We start from the raw sequence: 15,775 nt of genomic DNA on the forward strand, positions 1-15,775 counted from the left end.
CAAGTAATTGAGCAGTGAGTGTCCAAAAAGAAACCCTGACACAGGGAAGTTGTGCCCCTTTAAGGGTTTAGGTGATGTGTACTGCAGTTATTGGTGTTGCTGGTTATTATGTGCACTTTTGTACACTTGTGTGTACTTCTGCATCAAATTCTGTGGATGCAACCAGTGAAATCTACTGTACTTCTGGACGTGCAGTTCTGAAAATTGCTGGGAGTTTGGGGAAAACAGCAGCCTGAGGAAGCAGGTATTAGTTACATGTGGATTACAGAAAGCTAAACCAAGTCCTTATGTTCCTTTCAGTACAGAATGAGAGACTGGAAATAATCTGGTGACCAGCAGAAATGTATTGAACTGAAATTTGCTCACAAATGTGATGAACAGAAGGTATTCTGCTGTGAACCTTGGTAAAAATGGGAGCTGCTGCTCCTGATGTTGCTGTTGCACTAATTTGAGCTCCTTCAGTCTCTTGGTTATACGATGCAACATGATTATCTAACAGAGTTTGCCTAACAAAACTGTGAGCAACTTCTGCCAGGTTACCATTGGATCCGCTAATCAACCTGAGGGTCAGAAGTGCCAGAAGCACTTTACTAAAAGGCTGAGAGGATGAGAAGTGGATCACTTCTGATAAAATAAAGCTTTTAAGGTTGATTTAAGTCTGACTTGCTTCAGTTTGCATCTTCTAATGAGCAGATAGCATTTTTCTAGCAAAATTGTAGTCTATAAGTGAAAAAGAGCTTGCTTGTCACCTGGGTGAGGTAATAGTCACACAAACTGTCAAGCTTTCAGTAAGTCTTTAAACTGATGTTAAGAAAAATTATCTGTACTTTCGTTACTTGCAGTCTGCAGAACCCATCTTTCTCAAAAGCAGGTAAGGGGTTTCTGGAATATTCTTCTGCTCTTGGAGCTTGGCTTCTGGCAGACTTTCCCATGGGGACTGTATCAACAAATAGGGCATCTGATTCAAGGTGAGGCTGGATCTGGCCCTGGGCAACCTAATCTAGCTGTGATGTCCCTGGTCGTTGTAGGGGAGTTGACTAGGTGGCTTTTAAAAGTCCCTTTGAACTCTAGGGATTCTATGATCTGCTGACAGATACAAGGGGGGCAGAATAAAAACTATTACCCTCTCTATGAGAAGGGTGAGCTGTAGTAGCCAAGAAGTACACTGATTTTGTCAGAGCAGGTTTTGCTGTGGTTTTGTCTGTAGCAAGGTCTTTGGCTATGTGGTCTGATTTTTATTTTATTTTTTTCTTTTTGGATGGTGTTCAGACAACAGACTTTTGTACTTCACGTAAACTTTTTTAAAAAGTCCTCTGCTGTTGCTATAAAATGATAAGATTTAATGTGAAGATAAACTAACTTCATGAGGGTAATTGGACTCTGAGAGGTTTCTTGCTCTTATTTGCTCGTATTCTATGTCCTGGTTTTGGCATTAAGCTTTTTCCATCCTTACCAAAATAGACTCTGAAATTCTTGTTTTGAAGATGGTCTGTCTCTGGATGTGCGTTGACCAGAACTGCAAACAAAGTGATATAATCAAGTCTGTTTCTTACCTCTCACTTTTACCTTCTTGTCTGTCACTGCTATCACGAAAGAAGCTGGAAGACTTCCCAAAATGAAGTGCATGAGGATGAACCAGTGAAACTTTTTTCCAACCGTTGTCACTTGTGCCTTCAGGTTTAGCTTATCCTCTGGTACAACTTAACTCCGGATGCATTTATGCTTCTGTTGCATAATTGACATAACACTGGATACTGTTTGCCTGTAGTTTAATCCTTTACGAATTTGCAAAGGTGATATTGTTCAACATTTCCATAGACATAAACATCCAGATGCTTAAGTGTAGTGTGGAGTCTTAAGTATTCAGAAACCACGATTTCTGGTTTGCATGAAAGACTGATTCTAGGCATTGCTACTCTGTACAGCAGGAGAGTGACAGCTGGCGATTGCAACAAGCTTGCTTGTTACAAGTGATTGAGGAGGGCTTTTGTTTCAAAATCAAACATTTCCAAATGCCTTAAAGACTTCAGAGTCTTCAGTTTCAGTGTTGAAAACTTGAGATCACTCTTGCAAGAAAAGTTGAATGAGTTAGGCAGTGCAGAATAAATAAGAACATCTGAAATGTTAGTCAAATAGAAATCTTCTTAGCCAGTAATTTGGAAAGTACAAGGCAAAAACAGTCCTGGAAGTACTTGGTTCAGGATGTACCGTATTGCACTAAAAACAGTTTCATTTGGGACTCTTTTTTTTTTGGGTTTGGTTTTTTTTTTGTTTTTGGTTTTTTTTTTTTGTTTGTTTGTTTGTTTTTTTTGTTTTTTTTTTTTGCAAGGCGTTGAGCAAGAGGGATTGTTTGCCCATTGTTTTCTCCAGTTTTAGAATGTGATTCTGTGGCAGAATTTGGAAATAGTAGAGAAAGGGTCCTGAAGCGCATGCTTGTTTATGTTGTATTTCTTATATGGTCAGCCAAAGAAGAGAAAATCTTGGAATCCGAAGACAGAGGAGCTTATCACACTGGATGGTTTACCATGTGTCTTCTGAACAGAAAGGTGTGGTTTTTGTTCAGTCATTATCTGAAGAGTTGAAGGTCAGTAGTCTCCTACAGATTTCCAAATGAAAGCTGGTGTTGTTGTTGCACTCCAGATATACATTTCTAGCTTCCAAAAAGCAGTTTACTGTCCTTTCTAATAGAACATGGGGTGAAGGAGTTGAGAGAGGACAGATATTCCAGAACAGACCTCATTTTTCTTCCTTATGGAGAAAAAAGGACTAAGAAGCTGAGCTTTAGTTTTTTCCTTGAACGCTAATTTTGCAGCTTAATGGGCAGGAAGGAGATAGTAAAATCAATTCCATTTTCTGGCAGTAATCTGGACTGTGTTTGTGTATATATATATGCATGTGTATATATATATGATATGAATTCCTTTTTATCACTAAAAAGCTCACTAAAGATTTGTTTGTAGGCACATGGCCAAAATGCAAAGATTTTGGACTAGTTCATAAATAACTGTGCTCTTCGAGCTTTACAGTCTGTTCAAATTAAGCCTTCCCATCATTCTAGAAATGGGAGTATGTGGAGAGGGGGAAATGAACGTTTTTTGGCTTTGAGTCACTGGACAGACTGCAATGAATACGGGCTTTGATTCAGTAAGGGAAGGGACATTTTTCCTTCAGTCTGCCTGGTGTTGTAAACTGATGATTACTAACTTGATCACCCCATTCCAGCTGGTCCTTATATGCTGCTGGGGGAGAGAATTGTAGGGTAGGTTAAAGGTGTAGCAGTACTTCTTACATACCAGCCTTGCTTTTCTGTAAGGCATGTCCTTGGAATCTCAAGATTTCTTTAGTTTTGTAGAATCACTGAATGGTTTGAGTTGGAAGGGACTTTTAAGATCATTTAATTCCAACCCCCTGCTATAGGCACAGACACCTCCCTCTAGACCAGGTTGCTCAAAGCCCCATCCAGCCTGGCCTTCAATGCTTCCAGGGAGGGGGCATCCAAGCCTCACTGGGCAGCCTGTTCCAGTGTCTCACCACCCTCACAGTAAAGAATTTCTTCCTGATAACTTGTTGAAGTCTACCCCCTTTCAGTTTAAAACCGTTTCCTCTCATCCTGTTGCTACCTGCCCCTGTAAAAATTTCCTCCCCAGGTTTTCTGCAGGCCCTCTTCAGCTACTGGAAGGCTGCTATAATGTTTCCTTGAGCTTTCCCTTCCCCAGTCTGAAGAGCCCTAGATTTTTCTGAGATTTTCTAAGATTCTGCAGGCTCTCATAATAAGCATCTCTTCTAGACCTTCAGTGAATTATTTATAATATTGGAAACTGAGAAGCCTAACAGGAGAGAGATCCATTAGTAGAGAAGGTCAGTAAAACTAACAGTGAGGGAAATGTCTGTGAATTTTGTTGAGTCAGAATGAAACAATTTTTTTTATTATAGTACTTTCCAGACCAGCAGAACACATACCTATTTTAGAATAATTTTAAACCTATTTACAATTACATTGCCTGAAGCCTTTTTCATTGGAATGAATGGGAAATTGAGGCTGTGAGAGTGTATCTAATGCTGCTCTAAGATTTGCCTGTAGGCAATCAATACTTGTATCAAACATTTGATATAAAATAAGCAGTTGCTGTCCAGACTTGTTCAGAGGTGCTGTGGACTGGAATGGTAAATGAAGGTGAGTAAACCCTACAAGTGATATGAGTTATGTGAGAAGATTTCAGTCAACTGAATTGTTCTATTGTGGATGAATGTGAGGTCATACATAGTGTACAAAGGGTGCATACTGTGCATTGGATAGCAGAGAACTGTGTTGTGGATGAACGAAATTGGGTTGAGGATGATGTGGTGAGGGGGACCTTTGAAAAAAGGCGACTTCTAGTGGCAACTGCACACATTGGGTGGATGAACAAGCACTAATGTGTCATTCCTTCCGTGGGAGGCCAGAGTGAAATAAAGTTGGGGCATCTAGGTGAACTTTCTTCAAATCTATAAAAACTCCTTGTATTTATTTAAAAAACGAAACGTTTAAGCAGCTTGTTCAGTTTACTTGTTGATGGGACTAATGAAGAAGGCCTTACCCGAAGGAGATCTACACAGCAAGATCTTCCTTCTTTACTCAAAACCTAGGACACTGACTTGAACGTTACTGGTACTAATTCATGAATAAATTACAGAAAATTATATGCTAGATTCCCAGTCATTTTAGACTGAATCAGTGTTAACTGAACACAGAAAAAGAAGGAGAATGTGTTGTAGCTTGTGGTATTGAGGAGGCCAGTCATCATCCTGGCTTTCTTGTGGGGCTTTTCTTGACTTGGTCATGAGATGAGGCAGCTTCCTACATCAAGCTTGAGCCGTACAGAAGATTCATTCTCCCCTCTTTAGCTTTCTCAGGCTTGTTTATCTTGGAATCTGGAGTATTGAATGGAGTCTCTGGGTTATGAGCATTGTAGTGAGAAAACAAACTTGTAAAGCTCTTTTTGTTTCTCCATCTGCCCCTTTTTCTTCCCCTAAAATGAAAAACTATAGTGTGCTGTGACATGGAGATGGTGCTCGTGAAGTGAGCACAGGGTAGAAAACTACCAAACCTGCTAACTTTTCCCTATATATTTATTAGTGACAAGTATCAACTGACTGCCCAGGCTCAGTAGTTTTGTTTGTTTGTTCTCACAATTCTTTTGGCTTCTACTGGGGATGTGGATGATGGATATTTCTCTCTTAATCTTGCTTAAGGCTTTGATGGCAGTTACTGCTTTTATTTGATTAATGTGCTTTTGTCCAACTAAAAGAAGTTGCGTACCGATTCTTGGAGTGCCTTGAACTTTCAACTGATGACTAAACGACCTTTAAACAGAATAGATATTCAGATTCAAACTAAAAATTGAGCCTTATAACAAGGTAAATAGATTTCTTTCCCTGTATTGCTTTTATTATTTTAAAATGCCAGATATGTTATAGTGGCATTAAAGCATACGTGGTGGCACTGAATCATAAAACAGGTAGTAATTCTTCCCTAGAGGAGAGTAGGCTGCAAGCCTGAGGCTCTGTATCTGGACTTTAATGAAGCATAGCTTAAAGAGGAGCACTGCTTTCTTCCAAACCTGGTGAAAGCATGTGCAAAATGAATCAGGCATGTGAGTTGTTCTCAGATATCTGAGAATGTAATAATTTTTTGGCTGGTTGTTTTGAATTCCTTCCTCAGTACAGTACAAGGATAGAAGACTGCTTGTTTGCTGACACCTCAGATAATCACAGTTTTGTATGGAAAACAACAACTCCTTTCTCTGTTCACCTTCTTACAAAACTTTTTTTTTTTCTCTCCAACCCAGAGTTCTGAGGATAATAACCACAATGATGAGTCACCTCAAGAAGATGAAGGGTTTATGGGTATGTCACCTCTTCTACAAGCCCATCATGCCATGGAGAGAATGGAAGAATTCGTGTGTAAGGTAAGAGCATGGGGAAACTGCCAAAGTGATTTCCTTCTTCAGGAAGTTCCATTGGACAACAGACTATGCCTGTAGGAAGAGGAAGAGCAGGTACATAGCATCCCCTGAATGGGTGTCTCTTGTTATAACTAGGAATGTTGCAGCTTCTTGGGATCTCAGTTTGTCATAAATAAAATTGTGAAATATGGAACAGTAAGGATTATAAAAGACTCAAAAGATGATCAAGCAACTGAGAAGCCTTTTTTGAGAAACACTTGTGTGTACAAAGCAGAATCAAAGCCTTCTGCTTCCAGTGTTTTTCCTCTTAAGGTACTTTCATTTACAAGGATGTTTTTATTTTTTTCGGGCTTATTCAGACTCACAGATATTTTGCTTTCCTGACACCCTTTGCATACATTGTAGAACAAGCTTTGTCCCTGACTCAAATAGAAAACAAGAATGTATTAAAAGTTATCCAACTAAATCCATTGTAGATTTTGTAATTGCTGACCTTGGCTCAATTTCTGTTATTTATTAAGCCACGGGGTGTAGGCAGTATCAGCCTTGGACCCCTCTTCTTGGGTGAGACGCATGCTGTCCCTCTGTATGTTTGTTCCTGCTGGTTTTATGAACTATTCCTTGTTATTTTTACAGAGGAACCTGAGTTGCCTGTGGCTGTTTTTTTCTTTTTTCTTTTTTGTGACGCATCTTTTCTACTTTTTAGATGCTTTGAAAGGTGAATTCTGTAAAACCTCATTCCTACCTTGACTTAAACCTTTGTTTCATTGACTAAAATTAATTGGTCTTGCTAAATATATTTAAGCATCTGGTCTTTAACTGGGATGGTTATTCTGATTATAATAATTTTCCTTTTGTGGCGGAGCAAGGAGAATGAATTTTGAAAACTTTTGGTGTTGAAACTGAAATAAGAATGTAGCTTTCTAAACTTAGTGTTGCAGGATTCTCCAGTTTCGCTCCTGTATTACTAAGCAGACTTCAAATGCAACGAACGCTGCAGAAACAACCCCGGTACATAAAGCACTTCCTTGGTACCCCTCTGCTTCAGAAGCAGCACTTCAAGCTAAACTGAAGACGACCTGTATCTTACAACACTGGAGAATGCTAAGAACAGCTATATGTATTATTTTTTTTCATTGGGAACCAGCTACAAGAGTAGCTTCTTTAAAGAAGAAATCCAATGGCATTGACACTCATGAATCTGTTGGCCTAACAAATCTGTCACTTTGTTCTGGGAATGTGGAGATCTTTTTCCGGTCTGGATAGGGGGTCGAACTCTTATTACTGGACTCTTGCCATTTCATGTTTTCTTGCCTATAGTAGTGCTGATGAGCAGCCTTTTTACTAGATTGCCTCTAAATGCTAGCAGATGTTATAGTCAGGTTGTCTTGTGGTTGGCAGAAAGGATTTTTATTGGAGAGAAAAAGTTGCCTTCAATTAAATAGGAAAGATCTGTGGAAATCTGCATAAACAGACATGGAAATGATTTAAATGCTCTCCCTCAATTAGCAGTAAAACAAACAAAAAGTACAGTATCTATCTTGTGTGATGAAATATCGAAGCACTCATTTTTCTGGAGAGGCAGCTAAACTTCATAATGATGATGTTTTGAATAGGGAAGAGTGACTCAAGCATTACACTTCAAGAGTGTGTCTTTTCCCCAGAGACATCCCATTAAACCCTTTTCTATTTATTACACCCGTAGGTTAACACTTCCACTAATGAGGGTTTTCTGACATTTGCCATACCTTATTGAAGTCAAGTTTCCTGTACTTAATCAAAACCTTCTAAACTGTAGGTATGGGAGGGCCGATGGAGAGTCATTCCCCATGATGTTCTGCCTGACTGGCTAAAGGACAACGACTACCTGTTGCATGGACACAGACCACCCATGCCTTCCTTCCGGGCTTGTTTCAAGAGTATCTTCAGAATACACACAGAGACTGGTAACATCTGGACACATCTTCTAGGTACGTTCAGTTTGCTCTAATGCTGGTTAGGTTTGTTGCTTTCTTTAGCTGAGATCGTGATAGAAGTTGGTGTGGAGTGATCAGCATAATCATTCCAATAGTGACCTGTTAAATTAGCTTGGTGTCCCTCTCCTTATTTTCTCCCACTGAGGTTGATTGGGATGTCCTTAATTATGGCATTCCACTGCATGAATTAATAATTTCCTGATCATTAATAAGTTACCACTAAATAGTCATTATTCCCAAGTGTATAAGTATTAAGATTTTTTTTTTGCCTTGGGAACATGACGTTGCAGCCTTGTATCAGTGGTTTTCAGCTTGCAAGCTCTTTGAACTATACTCTCTCCTATACAAGAGTCTATAATTATATACAAATTTGTTGTCGTTGTCAGGATTCTTGCAAAATGAGTAAAAATACAGAGTCTGTGCAAGTGTGAAATGCTTCAGGCTGAAACAAAAACCTGCTTGAAAAGTGCAACTGAAGTATGGAAGGCGTTTATTCTGCACGTGTGCTGCTAGTTACCGTGCAATTCCTCTGCTTATTACATCTGCACATTAAAGCCATGCTGTTTGAAAGGGAAGTTTTTGTTTGCACAAAATTGACACCTTTCTTGCCTTCTGGCTTGTCAGGATGTGTGTTCTTCCTGTGTCTGGGAATCTTCTACATGTTCCGGCCAAACATGTCCTTTGTAGCACCTGTGCAGGAGAAAGTGGTTGTTGGATTGTTCTTCTTGGGAGCTATCCTCTGCCTCTCCTTCTCATGGCTCTTCCACACGGTTTATTGCCACTCAGAAGGTGTTTCCCGGCTCTTCTCCAAGTAAGTGCCTAGAGGGCAGGGTAAGCCAAATAGGAAACAGTTGGGAAAACAGGACTGGAATTCATGCCTGGCGCCCCAGTGTAGGAGTGGTTCACTGCATGAGTGCTCTGTATATTTTGGAACAGAACTGAGCAGAGATTGATTCACTGCAGCTTCTTCTAATCGTTGTTTGTTTCACCAGGGGCTTTTGTCTAGTTTTAGGCTTAGAACTGTTTCCTTTTATGTTGTTCAGCAGGTGTGTGAATGCATCTTGCTGCTGCAAGTACTATACCTAGAGCTTAGTGGTAGAACTCTTTTTTGAATGCTACTGTCACTATTTGTCATTTAATTATTCTGGTAACTGAATCTTTACTCTTATGTAAGACAGCTCTGTGTATCAAGTTTGGTTTTGCCGTGCATTCTGCTAAGCATCTCATGTTTCTTAAGATTACTCAACCTGGGATTATGTGATCTGCAAGACCACCTTTAGGGTAACTCAGCAATTAAAATCCCCTACCAAAGAATTAACTCCATCTTCTCTGCTAGGAACACGTTGGCAGGGTGTGGTGAAAAGCAGTGGCTGTGGGAATTCCTTTCTTCATTGGTGTCTAGAAAAACAGCTTGGCTGAAAAATTACGACGCTATTCCCCAGTGGTCACTTAACTGATGCCTAACTCATACTTGTCAGATTCTAAAGAGTTTGTGTTGGCTGTGCTCTCTCAACACGCTGTGTGCCCTTCTTTGTGTTCATAGCACTTTGTGCTGCTTTTTTCCTTATCCAAAGCTTAAATCTGAGTTTCCTTGAAAAGACCTTGATCTAAAGGCTGCTCAGTGTGTTGCTGGTGACTGTCCAGAACTGACCTTGTGTGCTATGAAGATAATACATTACTGTAGGAATGCACTGGTGGAGGAGCTGTGGTCAGAAAGTAAGTTGAAGTAGAGGGGGAAAACTTCAGTGAAAGGTAGTCTGTTGGTCTGCTTGAGAAGCGTATTAATGTTTGCATTTCCCACCAAACTGATTTTTGTTTCCTTCTAGGCTGGATTATTCTGGCATTGCACTTCTCATAATGGGCAGCTTTGTACCGTGGCTGTACTATTCGTTCTACTGCAACCCTCAGCCTTGCTTCATCTACTTGATTGTGATTTGTGTCCTGGGCATCGCAGCCATAATTGTCTCACAGTGGGACATGTTTGCAACCCCTCAATACCGGGGTGTGAGGGCAGGTAAGACCTGAAATCAATTATTTTGCTTCTTGTCTGCCTTCCTTCCTTCCTATGTGGCACTTGGAGGAGCTGTCTTGAGGAGGCGTAGAGAGAGCTCAACTTTAGAGAAAGCTAATAGCCTTGGACTGCGAACTTGATGGATTTTCTTTCAGCATTGCTTATAGCCAGCTGGATGCACAGATGAGGGCTGGTGTCCTGGAAGTGCATTCCTGAAATGGGCAGTAACACATGCAGTAAGAACGGCAGTACAGAGTATCTCTAGCTGTACCTAGTGACTTTGCTCAAAATGGCTGGCTGCTTGGTGTATGTCTGTGTGTGCAGCTTTTTGTTTTGTCCCTGTAACACCAGGCTAGCAAATCATTGAATGATTGAATTAAGCTGAGTGATTTGCCTAGATAAAATACTTCTTTAAGGCAAAGAGCCTAGTTGTTCTCCTTCATATATTGAAGGAATGAAAATGAGCTTGGTTTTGTGTTCTGAGGTAGGAAGTAATAGAGACCTGCAGTGGGCAGCTATGGAGTACGAGCACAGCTGGGTGAATGTTAGTCCTTCTGTTACTTAACCTGAGCGTGCCATCTACAGTAAATCCAGATTTCCTGGACGAGCTATCGAGGTACCTTCGAGAGTTCAGCCTTCCAAACTTAAAATCTATGGATAGGATGTGATTATTTCCTTCTATCCTTCCCACATTTATTTTTCCTCCAAGATTTCAGTACTTCTGAAATCTGAGTCAACCACCACATTCTCACGTGTGGCAGATGAGCCTCAGATATTACATTTGTTTCCTAGGATTACTTGCAGTGAATATGTTAAATGTCTTTGTTGTTTCTCCTTGTTGCCCCGCTCTTGAGAGACTGTGATACAGCGTGACATAATTCACGTAGTCTCAGTGCCCTCTACAGTCCCAGATGTGTAACTGGTGTAATGTCTGCCAACTTTAGCATACAGGATTGTTAAAATGAAAAATTCCACTATCTGCTGGAACATACAATGAAGTAGCTTCTGTTACTTGAAGGAAATTTGTGTCTTATTTAACATCCCTCCCCTTCTCCCCATTAAAGTTACCCAGCTTCAAGAGTTGTGACCTTTCTGCTGCTTTGGCAAATACTGAGTTTTTCTGCCATTGTTTTTGTATTTTGTTGTTGTTGTTGTTGTTGTTGTCTCCTTTCTCTGCCAGTGTACTCAAACCTGACTCTCCCACATTTTCTTTACCTGCCAGGAGTATTTCTAGGTCTGGGTCTTAGTGGGGTTATTCCCACCCTGCACTTTGTCATCTCTGAGGGGCTCCTGAAAGCAGCCACAATGGGGCAGATAGGCTGGCTGGCACTCATGGCATGCCTGTACATCACTGGTGCTGCACTGTATGCTGCCCGCATCCCGGAGAGATTCTTCCCTGGCAAGTGTGACATCTGGGTGAGTCTACAGAATGACTGCATGAAGAGACCAACATGAAAGCTGGTTTCCCTTAAGGCTGGAGGATGTTGTGTCAGTGGTTTTTACTGCAAATACTAAACTTCTGAATCAGACCTGTACCTCTTAAGGGGCCAAAGAACTCTCTGAGCCCAGCTTGCCTTGTGCCTTTCTTGCTGAGTTTTCACAGGTTAGCTAGTCTGCCATATCTGCTGGTGTGCTAATTCACCCCATCATGTGTACTAAGTAGCTTTTAATAGGTAGGTGAGAAACTTTGCAACCTTTTCTTTCATATCTTCACCATGTCTGCCTTCTTATCTTGTGAAGCCAGTGGAAACACTGGATAGAATTGATACATCTGAGGGATCCCTAGCCCAGAAGAAGGGAAGGTGGTGATAGGCAGGTTGGTTGGGTGGAAACTTGGGGTGAGGATTACAAAGACTTGTGGAGTAGAGATCTGTGGGGAAGATGCAGAGGGAAAAACTGGAGCCAAAGTAGAGATTAGAGGGAGACAGACCTCTGAGAGAGAGGCAGTGTTGCTCTACTTCCATTAGAGTGGTTTAATGCCCCTAAAGAGGATTAGAAGGGGTCAGGCCTGGGTTGTCTGAGTGGCTTTTGCACAGCACCAGTTTGCCAGGTGTAAACATCAGAGGCATAGTATTGTTTAAGTGGCCAAATTAAACTTTGTGATAATGTGAGAGGCTCCAGAAGCATTGGTGTACCACCAGCTCCTTTCCAAGCTTCCCATGGAGCCCACAAATATGCATTTATAGACTTTTTCATGAGCATCACCCATATTAATATGGCTTCCCAAAACAAGGCCATGCTTTGTCACGTACCCACCTCCTGGTTTTCATTCTGTAGTACTGTAATCAGCAGCATCCTGAGTGTTCATTGAGAACATCTGGTTGTTTCAACATTTTAACATAGTGTTTTTTTCTGCTCTGTTTCTTTGTGACAGAAACAAAATAGCTACATTCTGAAAATCTACTCAGTAAAACTTATACCTGTAACCAGAGCAGAGATCTGTAGCCACTAGCTGCATGAGATAATTGTGTTCTACCAATAAACCAGCAGCGTGTGTGGTTGAGGACCTGATTCTAAGTATGCTTTTTTTAAGACTTTTGCCCTGAACTTTGAAATTCTCCCTCCCCCTTAACAGAGATGATGCTTATTTATGTCGTGTGCTTGTAGACCGATCAGCTGGTTAAGATCACTGTGGAGGGATGGGGTGTGGGGTTGCACGTGTGGGGAATTTGCCCTTTGCTAATGGTAGCAGAGGGATGGGTTTAATACACAACTGAACTTTGCAGCTTGCAGTTTGAGGTACTGCTCCATGTTACTGTGTTACATGTTACTCCATGGCTTTTTTGGGGACGGGGTGGCCCTGGAAGTACCCAGCTGAATGCAGGTGTTTTGTCTTCACAGTTCCACTCCCATCAGCTGTTCCACGTCTTTGTAGTGGCTGGTGCTTTTGTGCATTTCCATGGGGTTTCCAACCTCCAGGAGTTCCGTTTCACAGTAGGAGGAGGCTGCACAGAAGAGGAGGGGATGCAGTAAGACCAGGCTTCAGTCTGAGATCATAAGCAACACAGTGCAGCAGGGGTGGCTGAAGCCTACAGGCTAGCAAAATGAATACCTAAGAAGAATCCAAGTTTCAGCTGATGGAGCGTGGAGCTTCACGGGGATTCTGACTAACCGAGATAAATTCTATACCTCAAGCAATGGAATAAATCAATTTGAAGACCAGGAAATTCCGAAACCCTAATTTATTCTTGGGATCTACAGATTGAGCTACAGAGGACCCTTTCCAAATCGGCTTCTGTTCAATGCCATATTTATTTGTAGAAGTGGGGAGGGCTAGCTTAGCAGTTTCCTTTTTTTAAGAAAAAAATAAAAAAAAAAATCGAGGTTAAATTTATATCCTCTTGGAGGGGTTGGGAGTCGATTTTAGATGCTCTTTTGGGAGAAAAACAAATTGTAAATAAGATTTCTAACTTTCTGTTTAAATAAAATTTATATAAATGTTTTAAACAACGGGTCGGGAGGGGGGGGAAAGGGTTTTGTAAAGAATGCAACATGCAAGTACCACACACTGTTTCAATTTTGCACAAAAATAAATGATTGCAGAAGGACCAGGTAAAATTCCCAGGAGTGAATCATGTTGGCCTGCAGGTTTTCCTGATGGTCAGCATGCCCTGGGCAACGCGGGGTCCTGGCCAGGGCTTGGGGCGGGTTCAGTACATGTGCACAGATAGCTGGGAAGGCTGCAGTCATCGAGCTGACATCCAGCTCACAGTGTTAGCAAGTTCCAGTCGCATAGCTCAAAAGATAAGCCTGCACCATGCCCAAGTGCATGGGACAACTGCCTTCCAAGCCTGCCTGGCCTGCGTGGCTTTGGATCTCACAGCAGATGCTGAGAACCCAAACAGCTCGAATTGGAGCCGGGTGGCATCACTGCACGTGAACTGGTGAAAAGTCTGACCCCATCAGTGCCTGCCTATACACAGGGGCCCCTGCTGAGTTGCCAGTTGAGGGCCTGCGCTGTTTTGTCTGAGTGTGAGTGCATGGCGGTCGTGCACTTGTCTAAAGGTAGTTGAGCATGTGAGGGGAAACAGAGGTGGGGTTAGGGTAGACTGGAAAGAGGAAGTTGTGTGCTCCAGGGCTTGGAGTTAACAGTTACTGCAGGCCTCCAGCATGTTACCTTCTCATGTGTCAGGCTCCATATGCCAAGGGGGGTTGCAGGTTTTTCTTTTTAGGAGGAAAAAATCCACACTTGACCCACTGCAGCTCCATTTTATTTTATATTTTTTCTTTTTCCTTAGGTCTGCTTCCCATCTGTGCTTTAGTAATGGGACTGCTGGTATTTCTTAAACCTGAAACTAAGAGTTCAGCTGAATTGCTGTGGAGCAGACACAGCTCCTGTATAAAGGAAGGCATATACTCTTCTCTTGCTTAATTGATGTAGCTTGATCTCTGGAGCCCAGGCAGAAGCCAGACTGGAGGAGAATCTTTGGAGTTGTAAGATGAAACCTGAACGCTTTGTTTGTTATGGCACAAGCACTGCTTGGAGTGTTTAGTTGGAAATTCAGAGCCATTACCTCCAACAGATGAATTCAACAGCTCATAAAATGCTGTAGTTCACAAAGAAGGAAGGTAGAAGGTTGGTTTTGTAGTTTTCTTGGGTTTTTTTTTTTGTTTTGTTTTGGTTTTTTTGTCTTGTTTTGTTTTGTTTTTTGGCTTCTGCAAGTTTTAATTTTCATCCTTCAAGGGAAAAAAATGTGGATTGTGAAGATGTCCCAGCATGCTGAGTGTCACCAAGTGTGTTTTGGGAAGTTGCTTTGTCTGCTGGAGTCAGATGGAAGCAGAGAGCCTTCCTAAAGTTGGCTGGGTAGTGAGGCTTCACCACTGGGCTGGAGTCTTTGTAAAGCCCTGTGCAGGGCCAGCTGCAGGAGGAGGTGCTGCTGCAGCCCTCTGTGAGCCTAGGGGGACGTGTTCTCAGTAGGGTCGCTACGCTGGATGCCAGTGGGCCCAGAGGAAGCTTATCGTGGGGCTGTGTGGTAGTGAAATGAAACAAAGCAGTATTAAGTGGGTGTAAGGGCTCGCAGCACCGGCACCCCGACAAAGAGGTGCCTAGCAGGAAGTAGGCTGGTGGCTGAGGAAAGAATAGAACATATCAGCATCAGACTTATCTGAAGGGTGCTTTGGGATGCCTCTGTACCAGAACCAGCAGGAGTGGCAGTCTCCATCCTGCATCATCCCACGTTCGCTCCTTGAAGGGTGATTGTAACCTGGTCCTACACAGCACAGAACTACTACAGAAACACAGTACTCACCTGCTATTCTTACCCGGTCAGTCTCTCCCTTCAAGAAGTTTGTGTGTTCCAATAAAAGCAACCTAGCTGTGCACTTTTCTGTAGCTCTTGCTGAGAACTCTTCCCAGGTTGGCACCTGAATGCCTTACTCTCAGCAGTCAGAGGCTTGCTTGCTCTGTGTGCAGGTTATTGCCATAGAATAGTTAGGACCTACAGCTTCTTTCCTTCCCCATTAAATAGTGGCCTTGTTCAGTATATTTCTTTTTACAAATTGCTTACTGTTGAAAGCAATGAAGCACATTCTAGGGTTTTGATGGTTGGGGACTCTGGTGATGGTTCCATATAAGATGGGATCTTACTACTTGCTGTATTCTTAACTTCTGCTAATAAAAGAACCAAATGGAATGTTGTCTGTCTGTCTTGGGTCCTTCTGGGCTGGGTGTGACACTTCAGAATCACGGCGGCTTTCTTCCCAGCCCCCCTCCATCACTCTGTGCCCCTTGAACTGGCAGACAAGGGGCTGGAACAAACTGGCCAAGAGCCAAACTGGGTGGAGGGAGCGGGGTTGGTGGTTTGGGGCAGCAGTGGGAGGTCGAAGGTGGTGAGAGCTTGTGG

General features: G+C 42.1%; 1 protein-coding gene across 2 annotated transcripts in view; it reads left to right on the plus strand.

Annotated features, from left to right (window-relative positions):
• ADIPOR2 (adiponectin receptor 2) overlaps positions 1–15,565 on the plus strand; it is a 42,620-nt gene extending 27,055 nt beyond the window's left edge. For both annotated transcript variants that reach the window (XM_042837659.1, XM_042837660.1), the window contains exons 3-8: positions 5,829–5,948; positions 7,744–7,915; positions 8,546–8,732; positions 9,748–9,935; positions 11,155–11,348; positions 12,774–15,565. In XM_042837659.1, the coding sequence (XP_042693593.1) occupies positions 5,829–5,948; positions 7,744–7,915; positions 8,546–8,732; positions 9,748–9,935; positions 11,155–11,348; positions 12,774–12,905 (993 nt within the window). In that variant the 3' untranslated portion in view covers positions 12,906–15,565. The remainder of the gene's footprint in view (positions 1–5,828; positions 5,949–7,743; positions 7,916–8,545; positions 8,733–9,747; positions 9,936–11,154; positions 11,349–12,773) is intronic.
• The last annotated feature ends 210 nt before the right edge of the window (positions 15,566–15,775 follow it).

Source organism: Centrocercus urophasianus, unplaced genomic scaffold (genome assembly GCF_019232065.1).
Source record: "Centrocercus urophasianus isolate 14NV4802_14NV808 unplaced genomic scaffold, USGS_Curo_1.0 seq_73, whole genome shotgun sequence".
Lineage (NCBI taxonomy): Eukaryota > Metazoa > Chordata > Aves > Galliformes > Phasianidae > Centrocercus > Centrocercus urophasianus.